The 23,075-nt window shown below is 38.6% G+C and overlaps 1 protein-coding gene across 1 annotated transcript in view; it reads right to left on the bottom strand.

Moving 5' to 3' along the window:
• AK7 (adenylate kinase 7) overlaps nucleotides 1-23,075 on the bottom strand; it is a 45,059-nt gene that overhangs the window by 18,359 nt on the left and 3,625 nt on the right. Inside the window, exons 3-13 of the mRNA XM_088149870.1 lie at nucleotides 22,660-22,768; nucleotides 21,797-21,891; nucleotides 19,225-19,335; nucleotides 18,121-18,204; nucleotides 15,156-15,244; nucleotides 14,370-14,460; nucleotides 12,853-12,930; nucleotides 10,889-11,038; nucleotides 8,939-9,067; nucleotides 6,382-6,529; nucleotides 4,217-4,345 (exon numbers count right to left, since the gene is read on the bottom strand). Of these exons, the coding sequence (XP_088005996.1) occupies nucleotides 4,217-4,345; nucleotides 6,382-6,529; nucleotides 8,939-9,067; nucleotides 10,889-11,038; nucleotides 12,853-12,930; nucleotides 14,370-14,460; nucleotides 15,156-15,244; nucleotides 18,121-18,204; nucleotides 19,225-19,335; nucleotides 21,797-21,891; nucleotides 22,660-22,768 (1,213 nt within the window). The remainder of the gene's footprint in view (nucleotides 1-4,216; nucleotides 4,346-6,381; nucleotides 6,530-8,938; nucleotides 9,068-10,888; nucleotides 11,039-12,852; nucleotides 12,931-14,369; nucleotides 14,461-15,155; nucleotides 15,245-18,120; nucleotides 18,205-19,224; nucleotides 19,336-21,796; nucleotides 21,892-22,659; nucleotides 22,769-23,075) is intronic.

Here is a 23,075-nt window from a genome sequence, read left to right on the forward strand (position 1 = left end):
AAACCTATCTTCAGGAGGGAGAAGGTTCCACAAGGAGGAAGAGCTCTCCACAAGGAGAGAAGGCCCACCTTCTGGGACTCACCAAATACAAGTCCCTGACCGATGGAACCCGTAACATACCTTCCCTGCCAGACCTAATGGGATGGGCTGATGTAATCAGGGAAAGGCGGTCCCTCAGATAACCTGGCCCCATGCCATGAAGGGCTTTTAAGGTCAAAACTAGCACCTTCAATTGGACCCAGAGGCAAACTAGCAGCCCAATGCAGCTTGTAAAGCAGAGGTGTAATATATGCTCTTCTAGGAGCACATATAACTGCCCACGCTGCCACATTCTGAACCAGTTGAAGCTTCCAGATACTCTTCAAGGGCAGCACCATGTAGAGTGCATTACAGTAGTTCAATCTGGAGGTGACTAGGGCATGACTGACTGTGAGCAGAGCCTCCTGATCCAGGAAGGGGCACGACTGGCGTACAACACGAAGGCCCTCCTAGCCACAACTGCTATCTGCTCTTCGAGCAAGAGTTGTGAGTCTAGGAGGAACCACAGATTATGCACTGGGTCTGTCTGGGACAGTGCCATCCCATCCAGCCCCTGGAATCAACCCCAGAGAAAGGAGGCAAACGAGCACAGCACCGTGCTCCCCACCCCCAGTCCCCTGAGCCGATCCAGATGGGTACCATGGTCGATGGTATTGAAAGCCACCAAGAGGTCAAGTAGGGCAAGGATGGATGCACAACCTCCATCCCACCCACATGAGAGATCATCCAAAAGTGTGACCAATGCTGTTTCTGTCCCATACCTGAGTCTGAATCCTGACTGAAAAGGATCCAGATAATCCGTTTCATCCAGGGTCCTCTGAAGCTATTGTCTGAAGCAACCACCTTCTCAATCACCTTTCCCAAAAAAGGAAGTTAGATTCTAGATGAAAATTGTCCAGTATGGTGGGATCCAGCAATGGGATCCAGATTACCTCTTACCTGTTCCCCTCCCTCAAAGAAGGATTAACCACCACGAGACCCTACTCACACAACACCCTCCTGACCACTTTCACAAGCCAGGAGAGACATGGATCTAGAGAGCAGGTGGCTGAGCTCACAGTTCGAAGGACCCTATCTACTTTCTCAGGTCCAACAGGTTCAGACCATTCCCAGATAATCAAGTCAGACTCCACCTCAGGCATCTCCTCTGGACCTGCAACAAGATCGGCGTCCAAGAATCCAGGTGATTTTATCTGACAGGTGCTGAGAAAATTCCTCCACACACCCCTGCAAAAGGTCCTCTGGGGCCGCTTTTCCCAAAAGGGCTTGTGTCACCTGAAACAGGGCTGCAGGACAGCAATCTGCAGATGCAATAAGGGTGGAGAAATATTGTCGGTTCACCACCCTTACTGCCAGAAGGTAGGCCTTAATAGCAGCTCTAATCCGTGTCCCGTTGAGCTCATCCTTGGTTGAGTGCCAGCAATGCTTTGATTTTTTCTCTCTCGTTTCATCTCCTTCAGCTCTTCCATAAACCATGGAGAGTGACAGGATCCATGGGAGGGGAGAGGTCGCATGGGCATGATCCGATCCAATGCCTTAGCTGCCCCTTTATTCCAAGCAGCAACCAAGGCTTCTGATGGACTCTTAAGCAGACCAACAGGAAGAATCCCCAGTTGCCTCTGAAACCCATCCAGGTCCATCAGTAGCTGGGAGCGAAACAATCTAATGGATCCAGCTTCCCTGCAGTGGATAGTGGCGCTAGAGAATCCCATGGAAATCAGGGCATGATCTGACCATGACAAGGAAGACACCAACAGCTCCCCCAATTTCAGGCACATAGCCACTGCTCTGACAGGAAAATCAAATCTGGAGTGTGACCACTGTCCCAAGTCAGGCTCTGGATGACCTGGATAGCCCCATGGCCGTCATGGTGGCCATAAAACTCCCGAGCCACCTCAGACTCCACCCAGAGAAGGCAGATTGAAGTCCCCAGAACCATAAGTCTGGCGAACCCCACTGCCAACCCTGAGATGGAGTCAAGGAGCTCAGGCAGGGAGGTTGCTATGCAGCAGGGAGGCTAGTACAACTCCAACAATCCCAAATGATCCCTGAAAATGTCTCTTTGAATATATCATTTCTATACCAAGGACTTCAATCGGCTCAGCCAAAAGATTTCCTTATGTCCCAGTCTGCAGATCAAAACAAGAGTGTAATGTTGTTTGTGTGAAATACTATACAGTTTAACTATTTTTACAAAGATGTGCCCCAATGATACAGATATAGGTAGTCCTCAATAACCACAACTGGGACCAGCAACTCCATCGCTAAGTGGCGCAGTCATTAAGCGAGACTTCATGTGACCACAACGGACTTACAACCTCACTTCTGCTGCAGTTATTAAGTGAATCACCCGCGGTTCTTAAGTGAGCCATCCCGTGACTGCGACTTGTGATTTTACTGCCGGCTTCTCCATTGATTCTGCTTGTTAAAAGCCAGCTGTGAAGTGCACTAATGGTGATCATGTGACCACAGGATGCTACAACAAGCATAAACGCCCACCAGTTGCGAAGCACTCAAATCTTGATTGCCTGACTGTGGGGATGCCGCGACCGTCGTAAATGCAAGAACCGGTGATAAATTTATTTTTTCAGTGCTGTCGTAAATTCAAATGGTTGCTAAACAGGGCAATCATTAAGTGAGGACTACCTGTACTTTAGAATTCACTGTAGCTAGGATCACTGAAAGATCTGGGCATACTGAAAGTATTCCAGGCAAGATTTAACAAGATTTACTGAGATAAAAGGAATAATATTACAAGAATTTCAACAACTGAATTATTCCCAATTCAGAACAAATTTATTCCCTATATATTACAGTTGAGATTTTATCTATTTTTAGGGGTCCTTTCCTTTCCTTTCCTTTCCTTTCCTTTCCTTTCCTTTCCTTTCCTTTCCTTTCCTTTCCTTTCCTTTCCTTTCCTTTCCTTTCCATTCCCGTTTTCCTTTTGTGAACTGGCAAGGAGGCAGTACTTTTCACATATAACTAAAGAGTTGGCAAGTAACTGTAAAACCATCTCCTGAATCCTTATGTAACTGACCATTACATAAAGGAATAGGATGGAAATTCACTATTTCCTAAGCCAGACATGTAAAGGAGTAGAATGGAAACCCACTATTTCCTAAGCTAGACAAGACCAATTTCTATATTCCTGGGAGGTACTCCATTTTCCTTTTAGAATGCCATAGTTCCTAAATATTACATAGTAAAATGCTCCTATAGGACACTTGTATGGTTCTTGATATGTCTATACATTGATTAAAATGCTGTTAGCCCATTTTTTTACAGGCCTTAAAAATATGGATGGCAGGGAAAAGATTCCTAAACACAAACTATTCCCATTCTTCTCCCTAAAAAAAATAAAATCCCCCAAATGGATGCTAAGTACTAATGAAATTCAACATTTTGCCACCAAAAGTGGCTATGTAATCCTGAAGTGCTGCTGAAGTGGGGGGGGGGGGGGGACTACAAATGGTTGCCCAGCTCTAACTGAAAAGTTAATCTCTTTGAATTTCAGGTAACATCTTTCCCCATCAAGTAAGATGAAGAGATCAGTTTTATAATGTTTAAATCTGCATGGAGGTGGAACAGAGCTTTCCTGTATTGATCTCAGCACCCTGAAATTCTTTGCTCAGAGCAAGCTGTTTCCAAGATCTATATTAGGCAAGTTGACAGATATCCATGATTACATCTCCTGCAGCTGCAGTGGGAGGGATATGAGCTGAGATCAGAAACACAAATTTCTCCCTATTTCATCAGCCTCATGAAACTACTGTTTATTCAGTATGGAGAAGCGTACATATACAGACGTTTACAAATATACTTATGCATAGAGAGTAAGCATAAGTTGTAGTAAGCGCATGCTGATATTTTCAACTGGAAAATGGTGTAAAGCTGTCCAGTGTTGCCCTTTGTGCAGAACAGACTGCCCATGCCGGTCTTCCAGATTTTCTCAGCAGTAGTCTTTCTTACCACTTACCACATTCTGGGCATGTTAGCTACCCAACAGTAATGCTGGTTGTCAGTGGAACATAGGTGCTATAAGCTAAATACTTTACTTCAGCATAATCTATGAAGCATGAGAAATCTGTTATGGTGAAACTGGCCTCAGGAAAGTAGCTGTAATGCAATGCACTGTACTGTACATTAACATCTAGCAGAGCAGAATACAAATACTTACCGTTAAAAAGATCTTTTGCCAGGTCATAGGTTTTTGGAAAGCCATCCAAAATATATCCTTGGTTTTTACAAGGCATAGACACTAGCATTTCCTTCATAAACCGGATCACATAGTTATCATCGAGACGACCTAATTTTAATGGGAGATATGCATTATCAAACTATTTATTTCTTCTTAGTTTCCAGGGTGAGACATATAGACAAGTAAGTCTGCAAATGAAACAGTATCTTTGGGTCTAAAAACCAATTCCATGAATTCTATCACACTGAAGCATAGTTAAGATGTATTAGTTGAGGCATAGTTGAGTGGGTCAAAACTGAAATTACTGTGGTCAGGACACATACTGAACAAACCTGTACTGCATTAGAATCACATACTTACCCATGGCTTGCTGAATTAACCCAATTAAACTGATCCATAAGCTAACTGCCAAGACTGGCATTGCACAACATGCTACACTAAAACATGGTTTGTTAGTTTGTGACTCAGTTTGTTGCACAGTCTAGTCAATTGGATAAGTTTATAGCTCAGCCCATGGGCATTTGTGGGATACAAGCTGGCTACACTGGAGGAGAAAGCTCGGGTGCCAAGTTTTCGCTTTTGCTTTTATTGGTTTTGATTTTTATTGCCATTGTGAACCACCCAGAGTTGTGCTTCTTAAGATGGGTGGCCTTACAAGCCTTTTAAATAAATAAATGGGGGGGGGGGCAAGAGAGGGTATATACAACATTCTACATATATCGTCATGGCTTCTAACAGATGCCTGTGATTCAGCATGTTATGTGAATGTAGGCTATCAGTTTTTTATCAGAAAAATAATGTTAATTATATATATGACATTTTTCTGTAAGAGTGAATGTCAGCCCATTCACTTATATCTGAAAAAATAAAGGAATGGAAGCAGACAGCAGAAAGTTATGTTTTTAAAATCTGATTAAGTCTTAAATCCTTCCATGATTGTTTCCATAGTAGTGGCCTTTAACACTCCATGACATGTATTTCTGCAATTAGCTGGAAGAAGAAATTAAACCAACTTTCCACATAATGCTTAATATCTCATTTTATTACCAATAATATTCTTCCTTAGGCAGAACATGTTTCAGGAATGATTTGGAAGAAGTGCCTCAGACTTTTTGCAAGAACAGCACCTTTCTGCTATTCATTAAAGAAACCTGACCATTTTCAGGTTTCAATATGAATCTGAAAAAAAGATTCTGTGTTTTAAGGAATTGACTCTTAAAGCAGTTACAATGGTTTTTCAGGCCCATGCATTTCTGAAGCATGCATAGTCCTACTTTCCTCCACAGTTCAAAATAATTATTTAATAGTTACTCAACAGGTTTTGTCCAGCAAAGGTAACCTGCAAAGTTAATTTAATGTTTGTTTTATGTTTATATTAATGTTATATTATTATTGTTTAGAGCAGCTGAAGGGATATTCAGTCATCACTTATCGTTAGATCTATCAAATCTTTGTTTGCATGATCTGGATGACCAAAGAAATAAAATGTTCCATATAGTGGTATGCTAATAAATGTATAGCAACCACCTCTGCCAGTTCGTTTGTTGCCACCATGCTGCAAGACGCCAAACAGCTGATCTGCATGCTAGATGTTGCAGCTCAGCTCTGCACTCAACCAGCTTGCAAAATTCTTGAAAATCCAGTAATCAGTTCTTATGAGCTGATATGAACTGGCTCCAGCACACCACTGGTTCCATACTTTCTGTTGTCTAAATTTTTATCATCAAGATCTCGTGGTCTGCCCATTGCAACAATATTAGTTCCAGTTATTTCAATCATTTCTTTCCTAGTCAATATTTCTTATTCATATTTTATATCATGTTTATGTCCTGATCTTCCTCTGAAGAGTTCACAATAATCTAAATGACATTGGTGAGGCTAGGAGACGATGACTGGATTCATGTATCATGTAATGGCATGGTAAATTGAATCAACCACAAATGGATGAGATTGCAAAATATTCAAAGCATAAATCATTATTTGCAAACCATAAAGTATAGGTTCACACAAAATCAATGAAACCGGGTTATAGTTTCATATTTTTGTGAATCCAGTCAAGAGAATTGTATGGAAGACACAGTATCAGGAAAGCACTACATTCACTCTTCAAGTCTTGCTAATTTTTCATTGGTGATGAAAGTTACCTGCATTTTGCTCCATGTTTTCTTTAACTGCATCTATCAATTCCTGTGCTTCTTCTATATTATCTCCTTCTTCTTCCTCCTCTTCTTCCTCTTCTGCCTCCTCTTCCTCCAGAGACTCTTCTACCTCTCGAGGAGCAACCATTTTCTCCTAGAGATTAAAATAAAATACCAGGAAAATTTGGACTAAATTTTGGTTCAACTGTGGAAAAATTAAAGCAACTTCACCCTGTTGTTTCTACATTCTATGATGTATTTGAGCAAAGGATCAAGAGAGCAGACATTGTAAAAAGTGTTGTATTTAATGAATTTAGGTTTTAAAATGATATATCCTTCTGAAAATATTCTAATTTGTCTCTTCTCCATCATCATCATGCATTGTGGCATGTTGTCTTTGGATGTATCTATGTGGAAACAGAAATTGTCCAATAATTTACTACTATATGTCATTAAGAATACTTGATAACCATAATCAGTTATCCTTTATTATTTATTACTCCTAAGATCTGCAGCCTGGACAAATTTTAGATTTGGCATTCTTGATGTAATTAGATCTTAAAAATAACCTACCAGCTTAGCAAGTCAATATTTTTCTTTTCATTCAGTATATTACATTTTTCCAGATACTTAAGATTTCAATTTTTTACCCATAACTGGAAGCAAATTCTATTGTTCTGAGGAGTGCATTTTAAAACTGGTATTCTGCTGGCACTCTACAATTACTCCTCCCCTTAGGCCTTTTTCTTCACTTAAATTTCACTTAGTTTTTTAAAGTAAAGTTTCACCTAATCTCAAATATACTTTCTCAGAAATAACCCTGCATTCAGTGAGACTTATTACCATGGTTTGCACAATACTCTTAGGCAGGTAGTCAGTTTGTCAAGAGAATATAAACTGCTATTTTATCCCCTCCCTGTCCTCTCTCCCCCCCTCATTTGGTTATTATGTGCAGCCCTTTAAACAAGTTCTTAAGATTGCCTTGGTGCAATACATGGATAGAATTATTGAGAAAACTCTGGTTAAAGATATGTATTCTGGAATATATAGCAACTGAATCATATGCTGACTACTTGGAATTTAACATGTTTCTGAACAACAATCGTTTTTTGTGCTTTAATAATAGCAAGAAGAATAATCTTTAGGAGATGGAAAATATTATAATTCCAGATATAAAGGATTGGATTTCAGAGATGTGTGATTTAGCAATTTTTGAGAAAATTATATATTTACTTAATCAGAAAATGTCACGTTATCTTTCCCTTTGGAAAAAAATTCTTGGATAGGCTTGCTCAACACTGAAAGCTTAGGTATTTTTTTTAGAGAGTTACTAGATCAGGTGAACTCGGGATACAGTTGTAATTACTGTTGTTTGTTTGCTTTTTAATGTATTTTCTTGGTAATGTTTTCTTCTTTTTTTGTGTGTATGTTAAAGTGTTCATTTTTATTTTATTTTACATTATTTTATGTCTGAATATGGATTAATAAAAATATCTGATAAAATTTAAAAATATCACCTAGGTGCACTGCAAACCTAGAGTAGGTACCAATTCAGATTTGCAAGAATTGGAATCTGAAATAATCAGCTGTTGTTGATAAGCATGGTTAAATAACATATTGACATCTTAGATTTTCTGGTTGGGAGAGCTTTTATTCTTTCCAACCTAACAGAAATTTGGGAAAAAATATGCAAAGAGGTTCAGGACTTTGTCCATCAATATGTTAACTCTCTGAAAAAAGAAAAGTATGGTGCCAAATTTAGTATTTGATGGGGAGAACGGGCAAAATGAATATCAAGTTTGAAAATGGTCTGGATGCATCTGAAGGCTGCAGAGAAAAGAATACTAGAAAAAAATTCCCCCATGCATCCCTATGGAAGAAGCAGTTAGGCAGTTCCTGTCACAACTGACTCTGAACAGTCTACATACCAAATAAAGTAATAAGGTTTTTTAAAAAATACATAATCAAGTTATCTCAGGGACCACCAAACAACTACTCTATATAAACACTCCCCTTGCAAGAGGGATCAAAATCAAACATATCAGACCCCTCCCTTCCCCCCAAGGTTTGCTGAAAATGCTAGACTTTAATTCCTTAATTGCAAAGAGTTAACTAACTTTAGTTGTACAAATACATTCTTGACTATTACCAAAACCTGTCCATCCAAATTCACGGCTGAGTCTAAATGCATACCCAAGCTGCCAGCCTAAATATTCATTAGAAGTATGATACTATCAAATACAGTTTGAATTCCTATTCCCTGATTGGTTTTGCAACCCGAATTGGGAACCAATTGTCATGTCTGCATTGCCCTTATCCAGTCCAGGCTCACACAAGTGATTTAGACTTTGTACAAATCCAACTTTGGATGATTGTGCCAATAAACTTTAAAACAGATCTTTAAACTTTAAACTGGATCTCTATGTTAAATTTAAAGGAACATTTAAGATCTATTATTTTAATTTTTATTCTTAAGTCTATTAATGCTGATTTTTATTCTATCACACTTTTATAATAACATGTAGAATAATGAAACAGCCCACAACATCAGTGATATGCTTACCAGATTTTCTATGGCTTTAGTGATCACGTCCTTTATTTTAATGTGGTGCACTTTGTAATATTTGCATAGCTCTTCTGCAATGGAAGTTTTCCCTACTCCAGGAGGACCAAGTATACACATTTTAAGTGGCTAAAAGAGAGAGGATTTAAGCATGCCTATTTATTAATTATTCTTCATGCACCATGACCAAAATTAAAATGAATAAGTATACAATCTTTTACTCAAGTTCTATTGGCTGAAGGATTACAGAGTTTAGAAGAATTCTATGTTGGTGTATTACTAGGCTTGTTGCATCATGATAGTCTGGCTGGCAGAACACTGCCACTGTAGTTCTGCCAATTAAGACATAGTGGCAGAATGATTAAAATATGGCAATCGTGAATAGGATGAAGGGAACTGCAAAGGAGACCACCACTTATGGTACATTGTATAGTCCCATCAGGCCATGGCATGCCCCCCAAATAGCACAAATTCATACCCACCCAAGTGGGGAAATAGCTCTATCCATGCTGACTGGTCCATCCATGGCTATAAGACAGCATAGGATACAGTATAATTGAGGGATGGACAACTTCTGCTGTAGGGCCACATGTACCCCAAGTTCTATTTTTGTAGCCCTCAGAGGACTGCTGATTGACTGCTGAAAACCAGTAACATGGTTTTTTACCAATGGAGGTGGGAAACACAGGAAAGCTGCAGTGTTAGCCTTAGAACAGGCTTATCATGGTTAAAAGAAAAAAAAAATCAACCCCAACCAGCCCCACCCACATGTGATGGGGTCCCACTCAATTTCTGTTGATAAATAAAAGTTGCCTGACTCTGACATAGTTGAACAACCATATGCTAAGATCAGAATCCACATCATACGATTATATTTCTATGATCTAAGACTAGACAAATGTATAACCCAGAGAATTTTAGTCAACAGAAGACAGGGAGAAAGGGCACTTTACATAAAAAGGGAACTCTAATGCAGATAGGAAGTACTTAAGTACATTCCACACAATTTAAATCAAAACCAAGGATTAAAAGAAAGATCTTTAAAAGCCAACTATTATATAAGGTACATCTGTTGAAATTGTCTCCCATATGTGGATATATGCCACACTCAATTTACAGCTGGGAGGAGAGAGGAAGGGCTGATGAATCTTGCTGGGAAGCTATTTATAAGAGCTGGACCACTGAGCTAAATGGGGGGGGGGGGGGATTAAGGGTTGGTCATACAAATTACCAGGAACAGTGATGGCTTTCAATGGGCTGGTTAATCCATAGAGGGCCTACACAATTGATTCATGCAATATTCTTGATTGAATCAGATATGTTTGGGTAGTGAGGAACTTCTCTCTGTCTTTCCTAATGTGAATTTGAATTTGAATGTAAGCCTTTAGGCTCATATACTTGGTCTGGACAAAGACAGATGCTCTATTTCCTGTCTACTAGAATGTTCTAGTTCCTTTTTTTTGTTTTTTTGTTTTTTGTTTATCTACAGGATCAGTAATTAGAAAACTCATTAGGTTTGTTCCTTTTGTAGATGGCTTTGAGTGTTGGCAAGTCTCTGACTGATTGATTTTGGCTATGTTTCCAGTGGTATTTTGAGGTGGTTACCGCTTTTATATTGTTTTTTTGGGTTTTGAACTGTCACTTCTTCCTGCATCCCAGAGTTAAGCAAATCTAGAATTGTTCCACTGATATAGGAGCACTATATCTTCTCCAATATATTGGAATGTGGGATTTGAGATATTTTTATAGGTAATTGGTTGAGCAATGCAATCCTAAGCAGGTTTACTCAGAAGTAAGTCTGATTCCATTCAGAGAAGCTTACTCCCATGTTAATACAGTTCAAATTGCAGCCTACAATTGATATATAAATATGTTTTCTCCAAATTGTACAGGAAATAACAGTTCACAGTTCACTCATGCATTGCTAGTATACATTTCCATTATTTTTACCAGTAATCCTCGAGTTTGTTTATACTCATTGACAACTTGTTCAATATTCTCTACTATCCCTCCTTGAGCAACCCATTTTATGTTGAAATTCTCCTTCAAGAATACAGCTTCCATTCGCAGATTCACAAATAATTCATCCAAATGTGTTTGCTGAAGGAAGTGCAAGAAACTGTTATTAACTGTATTTATAAACTACCTTTCTGCACAGCATATGGCAGCATATTTAATAACAAGTATTACAAAATTAAATTTTAAAATGCAAATGTATAACAAAAAAGGGTAAAACAACACTTTCCTAAATGCCTAATATATTATAAACATCTTAATCTGGAAATCAGAGAAAAAATCATGAGCTTTCTCCAAGATACAACTGAGAAAATCCTACTATGTGCTATCTCTTTCTTCACAGTGGAATGGAACTTAAGCAAGACAACAGAGGCAGATCTTAAACTCAGGGCAGGATGACATAGTGAATAATACAAAAAACAATAATTGCTTCTGATATTTGGGATTCAGAATTTGAGCTACAGGATATGGATTTTTAAAAAGAAGCTTTAAAGGAATGTTTCACAGTGGAGTATTTTCTCTGCAGCTTCTACAGGTAGTACTCACTTAACAATTGTTTGTTTAACAATGGTTTGACATTACAACAGCCTTGGAAAAAGTGCTTTACAACCTGTACTCACACTTATGACTGTTGCAAACCATCACACATACACACATGTGGTCACATGATTGCGATTTGCGACCTTTTTATGATGGTCATTAAGCGAATCACTGCAGTCATTAAGCAAATCACACGGTCATTAAGCAAATCACATGGTTGTTAAGTGAATTCTGGGAAAAAAAGTCCATTGGGGAACCAGGATTTGCTTAACAACCACATATTCACTTAATGATGTGGTGATTTGCTTAATGACCATCATAAAAATGGTTGTTAAGTTGGGTCCGGTCATGTGGCGACTTACTTAATGACCACCCTGCTTAACGATCAATTTTCCAGTCCCTATTGTGATCATTAAGCGAGGACTACCTGTATTAGACAAGCAATGTTACTGATGTACTAGTTTACGCTTACAAAGCATGTCTACATGCATACATTCATTTTGTTTTTTTGGCAACAATACAGAAGTGGTTTACCATTGCTTTTGTACAAAATAGTTTTTCAACTTCCCAACCTATCCTATAGCCCTGGAAACTCCTGATGTTTTTCCCCTCACTGAATAATTTAAAACTAATCTAGAGACCAACCAGAGTCAGCTGGAAACTGTCACCTGCTGTGACAAAGTCCATTACATTATACCAACATGAAAGTTACCAAGGCACATGACTGATAATTAGGTTTAGCTTTTGGGGTTCGTAAGAAATGAATAAATGGAAAATTATTATAAAAGATGGAAAGTGTTGCTTATACATTTAACTGATTCCTCACATTCTCTCAAATAGATCCCTTTTTCCCCCCTCTCCTTTTCTGCTGGTTAGAAGTCTGAGCTGTTGACCACATTGGATACCCTTAGGGACAGGAAATCTTATTTTTAAAGGGCAGTACACTTTTTATTTTCCTGTCATTGTAAATACCAGTTTTAATCCTGTCTTGATCAATCTCTGCCCAAACCTGCTATATGACATGGGAAGGAAACTGCAACCAGTTAACTTCATTTATTTATCAAATTTACACAAGGTTACTCAACTCAGTGATGATTCTGGACAGCATAAAATATTAAAAACAGATTGAAATAGATATACAATGAGAAAAAATATGATGAATATCCAGAATAGAACGACAAACATCTGATCTGACATAACAACATTCCAACAAGTGGCCCACCACCCAACCTAGCCCAAGATTTTAAGGGCTTATTTAAATGAAGTCAATGTAGGAGCAATATGAATCTCTTCTTCAACATGATCTATTGTTAGATATTATCCTTTCTAGCAGAAAATATTCAAAAAGATAGAAGTACCGTTAATTCTTTGTTTAGGAAAGCATTTTCTTTTGGAATCTTCTGTATTTTTCCTGGACCCACATTTTTGCTGATGCACTTATAAAGAAAAACAACAGCTGAGTTTTAAATCTACCACTAATAAACAATCATACAGAAAAAAAACCCAAGCATTGTTTATTAACTTGTAAGCCATAAGATTATAACATTAACACTAAATATTGAATGGGGCTAATAAACAAAGCATAATCCACCAAAAATTATTTTTTGCTATCCCTGCAATTCCTGCTGCAGATTGTAGAAGCTGCCACCATAAATTAAGCAACTTCTTTGTAATAAATGTTTTATTATACAGAAATAAGTTAGATTTATATAGTAAAATTCTACATTTTTAGTTACAGATGTGATCCAGACACATCCCTAAATTGTGTATCTGCTTTTTGGATAGGCATTCAGGAGATTTATCATCTTTCTAGGATTGTGATCCTGTGACAATAAGCACCTTCTTGTCTGGTTTCATGTTTAATGTATTCTTCTTTTAATCTATTACTCATTTCAGGCAGGCATTCTGGGAAGGTACACAATTATTTGTAGGAATTACACAGAACTAGATTTGGGTATCCTCAGCATACTGTTAACATCCAGCTCCAAATCTCCTGAAGATCATTTCCAGGATTCTTATGTAGATATTGAAAAGCATTAGAGACAGATGGGAGCTCAAAGGAACTTCATACAATAGATCCTCTTTCAACAAATGCCTCAAAATAACACCACTACAAATTATTTGACAGGAATAGAACTACTGCAAAGCAATGTCTTCCATTCCCATATCTCTCAGGTGGTCCATAAAGTTAGTGGTTGATAGTACTAAAAGCCACTGAGAGGTCAAGAAAAATCAAGGAAGTCACACACTTTCTGCCTAAGCAAAAGCTCATCCATCAGGCCCAGCAAATGAGACTCTACCCTATAAACAGTTTTAAAGCCAGTTTGAAATGGGTTAAGATAATCTGCTTGACTTCAATATTCAGCAGCTCCAATCAGGTAATACTCAAGGAAGCTTACAATAGAGTAATAGTACACATTTATAAATCCAAATCCCACACTATCAAAGAAATCTTAACTCTCTGACCAATGGATGTCATCTGATTGTGCTTCCTTTCAGCTCACTGGTCCCAAGGTAACTGTTAGTTGATATAGATATTTTTTTAACAGGGAAGAATCACACTCTCAGAGGTTATTCCTTCTCTGTTTGCTTACTGAAATTAGGTTGCCCATACCATGATTTGGGGGGAGGGGGCGGGAGAAGCGGACATTTGGAAGGGGTAGGTGCAACCTCCCAGTGGTCCTGGTTTCTCTGACAGCAGCAGAAGCCAAAGTGTTCTCCCCTTTAGCTCTATAAATCACAGATTTATGTCACAGTAATTTCATTTGTCTTCTATATGCCACATCTTTTTATTTGTATTTAGAATAAAGGTTATCAAAATGTATTGCATACCATGAAGGTAAATATGACAGTCAAAATTCTTCAACCACTTTACCTTCACAATTTCACTCAGGGTTTGTGTTGATTCATCCACTGCAAGTAAGTAATTAGTCCTTGGTCTATGATCTGCTATATTCTGCAACACTCTAATGTGAATGAATACATAGAATATACAGTGAATACATAGTATACAGTGAATATATAGAAGTGAGGGAATAATAATTTAGTACTTCCCCATAACTCCTGAATATTTGATTCACTAGGATTTGTAGATTCAAAAGAGTAATGCTGGAGTATGTGTGTGTGTGTGTGTGTGTGTGTGTGTGTATGTGTGTGAAGTAGAAGAATAGACAAAACATTGCATGGCCTCCCATTATTTCCAGTTGTGAAAATCTCTACTAGACTGAGAATGGAAAGGGGCTTTTGGTGAACAGAAGAATTCTCCTATTCACAGGAGGATATCTGACCCAATGTCTTTAAGTAACTAGGGATATCCCTTCCATATTAACACTCTATACCTATTGTTTACAGATGATTAAATCAGATAATTAATTGCATCATTTCATGAAAGTTTAGCTCTTAACCAAAGACATAAAAGTTTTTATTTCTTAAAGTATTTGGCATTAGGCAACGTTCCTTTTCAGGGATGTCTTTAAAATGCAGGAATCTGTAAATTAATAAAACAATTTGGAAACCTACAAATAAGCTTAAAGCTGGGTTATATTAACTGATTCTCTTTAATGAATGTGAAGGGAGAATCCTATTAGTTTCAATAATACTACAGGGAAGACATCAGCAAAATTCTGAAGTTCTGGGGTATAGCCAAAAAAAGTGTACTTACGCTGCTAAGTCAGTAATGTGAATGGTAGGAACCACATTTCGTCCATCTCCAAAACAGGGTATTGCAGGAGTCTCACCAAGCCAAGATAACTGCAAATATTTACAAAGTAACTTTGTCTTTAGTATGTTTTGTATCATACCCTTAACATGTTAACTTATCAGTTAAAGGGGACAAATTAATTACATGTTTTAAAGGACTTGACTCTACATCTGGTTTAAGGTATTATAAACGGCCATTAAATGACAAGAAATTACAAGTAGAAATGGGTAGAGAAAATGCATGATTGCAAAACCTATTTTCCAATAAGCTTATTCTTTTAATGCAACTTTGTCACATAGCAGAGAATATTAATGGCTTCTCATGCTATGAAAACAGGCTTTTTTATGCATGGGAAAGGTAGATTAGGAGCCATGAATGGGAATACCTTAGAAAAGGAGTACAAAATTGTTTTTGGGTTGAAGGTAGCGCTTGGTCATGAATGGCTTGTTGTGAACCATATTTCAAAAATAGGTAAGCCAAAATAAGTAGATTGTGCCAGGACAGGAATAAATGTTTTAATGTAGTTAAAACTACATGTAGTATAATTAATAAATACAGTATAATTCAGTGGCAACTTCTGAAAGCCTCTAGGGTTGTATTTAATGATTTGGGGGGCCCTGCAGTTTCAGATAATGTCTCTCTCCTTTACATCTAATGCCATCTCCAGGTTTAAAGAAGCTCCATTAGAAGGCTGTGGTGGGCTTACCTAGTCATTCTAATCTGGTAGGTCTACCAATCATTTTGATTTCCCACAATGTCCTTAAGGTAGTATTATTCCATAGCATTATGGGAAATTAAAATGGAAGCTAAATTCAGCTGCACAGTGGAGCTTAAAGCATTGCCCTAAATATTTAAAAAGCTGTATTTGTATGCATACCAAATCAAAAGTAGGCAACCACATTTTATATTAACATGTGGTTTATATAAGCCCATGTAGTTAATTTATAGCTCAGAATGCTATGTGAATCCAGAAAATTTGATCAACTGAATAAACCATGTGTAAGTTAAACTCAGGTAAACAAGTAATGTAAACAGAGGTAATAGATCTTGCAATTGTACAAGGTTGCCAAGTGGTGATATCAGCCTTGACTATTCCACCTTTGATTGAACATAACTTGGCAGTCTGAGATAGTTTCAGCATTTTTGTATAGTTGCTATATTTTATATTCCAAAGGAGACAGATTAGGCTACTATCATAATAGTAGAGGGGCCTGCTACTGGCAAGCATTGGTGCAGGTTCTTCTTCTGTAAATGTATTGCATCACATTAGTCCCACACATGGAAACATGTCCTATATTTCAAAGGAGAAAATGGGGATACCTTTATGTCTTGTGACACCTCAGTTCAAATACCAATATATTGCTATGAAAATTGCAATTCATACCCAACTTGCCCTAAAAACATTCTTAAAAGGTGTTCTCAAAGCTGATCCAAAGCAAAATAGGTATTGTCTTTGGTATACAGGGACAACTGGAATATATGGAATAAGAACACTGGGCAGATGAAAAAGGTTCTGCTCATACAACATACTAACCCACTGTTAAGTGTAACCTGGTTATCTGAATTAGTCAAATTGATATGTGATCCCAGCCCTATGGTTTGCAAATCAGACTGTATGTGTTCAGCATACTGTGGGAACACAATTGTAGTTTATTTCATACACTGTGGTTAAATAAACAATGGTTTACTATGTGGTAAAAACCTAGCTAGGAGAGTCAACCACAGCCTGGTGGGCCATTTCGTACATACAGTGGTGCCTCAGGTTACGAACGCCTCTGTTAACGAACTTTTCGGGTTACGACCAGCTCCGGCCGCAAAAAATTGCCTCGGTTTGCGAACTCCGCCTCGGGATACGAACAGGATATGCGGCCATTTTCCCTCCCGTGACATGGTCCGCGGCCATTTTTCCGCCCGACACGTGGTCCGCGGCCATTTTCCGCCCGACACGTGGTCCACGGCCATTTTTCCGCCCATGTGGTCCGTGGCCATTTTTCCGCCCGACATGTGGTCTGTGGCCATTTTTCTGCCCAACACGTGGCCCGTGGCCATTTTTCCGCCCCTGACATGTGGTCCGTGGCCATTTTTCCGCCCGACACGTGGTCCGCGGCCATTTTCCGCCCCTGACACGTGGTCGTGGGGGGGGACTCTCCCTCCAAGCAATAGCCACCTCCCTGTCCTCCATGCCAGGATGGATTAACGGTAATTACATTGAACCTTATGGGGAAATTTGCTTCGGGTTGCGACCAATTCGGGGTGCGACCAGAGTCACGGAACGAATTAAGTTCGTAACCCGAGGTTCCACTGTACAGCTGAAATCTGCATTAAGCCTTTTGAGTTCTACTGCAGTTGCTTCAACTTTTGCCATAGGAAAAGGCAATAGTGTGTGTTCTTCTCTATCTCCTAGGTGCTAGGCTAGGCATATACCTAACACTGAAGACCAAAGCAAGCTGAATTTTGCATACCACCAATAGTGCTTTAGTGAATGATCCAATCAGTACACAACTTTCTGAATCAAAAACAGGTGGCTCACCTAAATTTATAAAAAAAACCTAAGGCCATTTGATTTACTAGAGCTAGTGTGGTGTAGTAGTCAAAGCACTGAACTAGAAATTAACAGACTGAGTTCTAGGGTTCCTGTAGACACCGAAACCAGCTGGGTGATTTTAGGCAAATTATTCTCTTTCAGCTCAACCCACCTCACAGGATGGTTGCTATCAGAAAAATAGAGAGCATTATATACGCTGCCTTGAGCTGATAAAATAAAGGTGGAGTATAAATAAAATAAATATATACATAAGAATTGTCTTCCAGGATCAAATCAACCCTCCATCTAATTCAGTTTCCATTTCTATAGAAATAATAAATGAATGTATTCAATATACTCTTTGTGGATAAATTATACAATATTAATTTTGTAATACATTACCTTAAAAAAGTAGTGGAGAAGTCTTTCTTCTGCTCCATACTGAACACCTGAAGCAACAACATATGTGCCAAATTTGCTTTTGTTCTGAGGAAAAAGATAAAAAGAATGTCTCTATTCAAAATACTTTAGAAACTTAATTGAATTCATTTCTACTATAACAATCCATATATCAAAGTAGAAGAGGATAAATCAGGATGGAGATTGGATGGAGATAAAACAAAGAGAAGTAACTGGGCAGGGAAGAAAAAAAGAGAGAAGCCCTATTTAGATGTTATTTAAAATATTAAATTTAGTAGGCAAGTAGAATCTGCTAAGCAAGGGCTAATTCTCAGGCTAATCTTCAGAACAACCAGACTTTTCAATAGGTATCTCCAATCATGTTTATTTCCTGACAATTCCTTTATTTTCAACAGCCTCTATTCATGTTAGCCAATGAAAGGAAGCTGCTTTTCCTGCACAGTATTTTTTTGGGGGGCGGGGGGATTCTTCATCTTCTTTAGGTGCTCTCAAATTGTTGGTCACAACCTTGCAGGGAGTTGTGAATCACTTAGAGGGGGCTCGCAAAATTAAATCCTTTGAACAGCACTCCTGCCTTGCACTTGGCAAGTACCACTTTGAGAAACTGCATACACGAGGGTGAGTGGATAGTTCTAGTACCAGAAAGTTTGGGAACCATTGTGATATATAGAGTAAAATGTAATTATTAAAAGATATATATTCATTTATTGTCTAACCCTAATCCTAGTGAAATCAATAGTTTTATTCATGGAGGTCACACTCATTTACGATTTTAGGGGATCATGGTACTGTAAAGTTTGGACCTTTGATCTACTTAGAGAAGATGAAATATTTATAGCATTTATTCTTATCTAAGTGAAAGAAACAGAAAGAGCCTCAACAGGCGATAGAATCCTTGGCACTTTATGGGAGAGGGATGAAAAATGCATTTATTATTCAAGCTGATTCTAGTGTGTTACTTCCATGCCTCAGCTTCTTCCATTGTGGCACCTGGTTATTAACCTCTGCACAATGAATTTAAAAAAAACTGGCTAAATATGTAAGAGTGAGGAAATATAATGCAAGTTTTTTTGTGTTAATACTTACTGTTTTCCCAAGTTTGATAATGGTTTTTTCAGCATTGATGTGTTCCATAAAATTAAGATGAGGCTTCCTTCTACGATAGTCTTCTTCTGTGAAGGGTATTTCTGGATCTTCCTGGATAGAATAGATAGGCAGGGGAAGATAGTGAAAATAATTTTCTTAATGTGAACTTTGTAATTATCCCATGTTTTTAATATGTTTCATCTGAAAGCTGTTCAGGTCTCAATGGAAAAGAACAGGTTTAAGCTCAGAACTGCCAAGTTTGGTTATTGTTATTTGGGCCCCCTGGATATGAGGATTTTCCATCTTTGGTCTTAGATAGGGTTGCACTTCCCCACTTGAGATTGGTGTGCAATCTGTGGGTCATTCAGGACTCACAGCTCCTCCTCAAAGAGCAGGTGGCAGCTACAGACAGGAGGGCCTTCATACAAATCCATTTGGTACGTCAGTTGTGCCCATTCCTAGACTGCATGGCCCTTCAGTCACTAATGCCCTATTCACCTCATACTACGTGTACTGCAATATACTCTACATGGGCTGCCCTTAAAGTCTACTTGGAAGCTACAGATGGTCCAGAATGTGACAGTGCAGGCAGTCATGGAGGTACTACAGTATGCCCACATGTCACTACTGCTTCACTAGTTGCATTGGTTGCCAGTTAATTTCTGGGTGCAATTCAAGGAGCTGGGTGTTACCTATCTGAGGGACTGCCTATTTCCAAGTTTTAGCTTGTAAAATGGCAGAATGGGTGCATTCCAGGTCCCTTCAATTAAACAGTGTCATCTATTGGAACCTGGGAAGTATGCCTTCTCTGTTGGGTCCTCCTGCCCTCTAGAATAGCATCCCCCCAGAGATCTGTATGACTCCCACTGTGAGACTAGGCTGAAGCTTCCATGACTAAAAGATGAAGCAGGCATGTAAGCAGAGAGGACAAAAAGCCAAGAATCTTATCTAAAAACTCCTTTCAGAAGATAGATAAGAAGGAAAAAGGTCGTTAAGGAAACAAAGGAAAAAATGTCACCTGAACCAGACAAAGGAAGTTGGGCCTCAGCACATGGAAACCTCTCCCCAATCCCATCAACAGCTACCAGACTTGTAAATTAACAAGACAAGAGTAGCTGTCAGTCTTGTGAATCAACAATGCAAGGACTTTGGGGGATAAAAGGGGTCCTGAAGCCCACCTACTCCTTGAGTTATCTTTGAGTCATCTTTGGATCCAGACTTGGTGGCTTCCATCCCTCTAGCTAGTGCCTGGCAGCCTAGTTGAGAAGGACATGAGTAAGTGTGGATGTGCATGTGTGAGAAAGAGCAAATGTACATTGTAACTGTGAGAAGGAAATCAAATTCTCACCACCCCCCCATGTCAGCAGGAAGTCAAAGCTTCCCATTTGTCTCACCCTACCATTGTCTATGTTAAACAGCAATCAAAGCATATGGTTAAATTATAATGAGAATGGGCTCACTTAAAAAGGTTAAGACGTAACAGAAAGAATCAAGAGTCTGCCACCCTAGCCCAAAATTAAATAACTAAAGACCTAGCAGGAAGGGCCAACATTCCTTAAACCCAAAAAATCAAATCATGAAAAGATTTCTTCCCAAAAGATCTACATTCCAATTTGACAATACCAGATAAGGCAAACACAGGAAACCCCAGTTCAGTAGGGTCCCTGACCTTAGAAGGCCCCCTAGTCAATTGCTCCCTAGTCACTTTCACAGGCCAAAGCTCTCTCCTGGTATCCCAGCTAATTACCTTTTCTAAGCAATTGAAGAGGGCAGGTTTCCCTTGCACCCTTTAAGGATCTTCCTTATAAAAGGGATTCCTGGGAAGCCGGACAGCTGAGACAGCTGATCATCTTGTGTATCTGGCTCTCCGAAATAAAGTTTTCTCTCTCTTTCAAGCAACCGCCTGTGTGTTTATTCCCGGCTCGGGAGACGAACCTCGTAAGTTTGCTTTCTGACATAACCAGTAAATGTTTGCTGTTACTTTAAATTCACTGGGACTCTGTGTATTCCAAAGAACCTGTTGTGCCTCAGTGTTCAGTTGAAAGTGATGTGTGCATGTCCCTATTACTTTCCTCCTGTTGCCCAAGGTTGTGTGTCTTGTCTGTTCTCTGGAAAACCCAGGTAGAAAGCAAGGGGGGCTTACAAGATTTGCATGCCTCAACAGGTTGTGAGTGTGTGAATGAATGACCGAATGATAAGCTGAACCTGGGAGCGCCTGTAACACCACTTATGATATACTGAAAATCTTTGAGAACTTGGCTTTGTTCTTAGGCCTGGGGGTAGAGTGGTTGCTGAACCCCTGGCTTTTTTTCTTTGGGATCTTTTTGTTGTTATTTCTTCTGGAGATTCATTCTCTTTCTTGTTTTATTGTTGTTACTTTCAAAATCTAAACCACTCAAACTTTTGGAGTTGGCTGGTCTCTAAATTTAATAAAATAAATGAATAAATATTCCCATTAACTGAAATATAGTATGAACTAGCAAGAATTAATCTGTTTTCATGCTATTAAAAAACTATTCAGTAAAATTAATTGTATTGTATTATATATCTGTTTGCTTCTCCATTCACTCACCGGATCAAGAGGCTTGCTTCGTGCCCATGTCATTATTGTTGATAGAAGAATGAACAATTTCTGCTTTTCAAAGTTTTTTGATTCTGCATGTAATGCTGAATAATTATATTATAGTGTATAGGTTAATATAAATAGAAAAACTTCTATTTATACCTTATCACAAATGTTGAGGGCTTTATCTTTCCCCAGGACTACACAGAGAATAGAATTACCTGGAAGACCCGGGAGCCCGGAAGACCCACACCAGCAATAGAATTACCAATTAATGTATTGCCAAATTCCTGTAATGCCCACCCATCACCAGTTGGTGGGGTGATATAACTATACAGTCCATATGGAGAGTGCCTAATAGGAGAAGATGCATTCACAAAGACTGATACACACATATCAGGATTTCACACTTTTTCATTGCCTCTCCTTGACTGCTTTCTGCTGATATGATTACCCAGGATAATTTTGAAGCTGACGTGAGTTGGAAGACTCATCCACTCAAACAGGTGATCCTCTATCGCATCACAAGGAGCATATCCCATACATTTCAATTTAGGCATTATGATAAGCACTGCTAGAGTTCACCTGTACACTTGGATCAAGCCATTTAAACCAGCATTGTCACTGGAAGAATATTTACTCAGTATGAATGTTTTAGTGTAATGAGTGTAAATTCAGCACAAATAAAAAAAAGGAAAAAGAATAGCAACATATGCCCAAGTCAATTTCTGAAGGATTTGAGAAAATGCTTTATAATTTAATGCTTTACTTGCTGAATCATGCTAGATTTACCATCTGCTCCCCAGAATAGGGCAATACGAGGTTATTTGTATTCTTCATACTATTTAAAATAAAGAATTAATCTGACTGACCTGTAGCTGCCCAGACTGCTTCCTCAATTTGCTTTGCATCTTCAGTGATGTTGTAAATAATGATATCACATTCTAACAGGTGAGCTAGCAACTCATCTGGAGAAGGTATCTAAAAACAAGCAACTTATCTTAGGTCATTGTGCTTTTTTCCCCCCATTGATATTTCTCTCATATAAATCCCTCATTGCCTGGCTGAACTTAGCCACCAAAAATAAAATTTGGCATGTTTATGAGGGGGAGACACAACTAGCTTGAAATCCATAAAGTACTCTTCAGTGATTTCTCATCAAACAAGTATGAAATATCAACTGGAGTGCAACAAGGAAAGCACTGCACAAATATAGGATGCAGAATATTTAGTTTGATAACAGTGCATGCATTGCACTGTATATGGATAAGCTGTATATGAATCAGCC

Source organism: Python bivittatus, unplaced genomic scaffold (genome assembly GCF_059951505.1).
Source record: "Python bivittatus isolate LINGU-HERP-01145 unplaced genomic scaffold, Pbiv_v1 ctg000580_np1212, whole genome shotgun sequence".
Lineage (NCBI taxonomy): Eukaryota > Metazoa > Chordata > Lepidosauria > Squamata > Pythonidae > Python > Python bivittatus.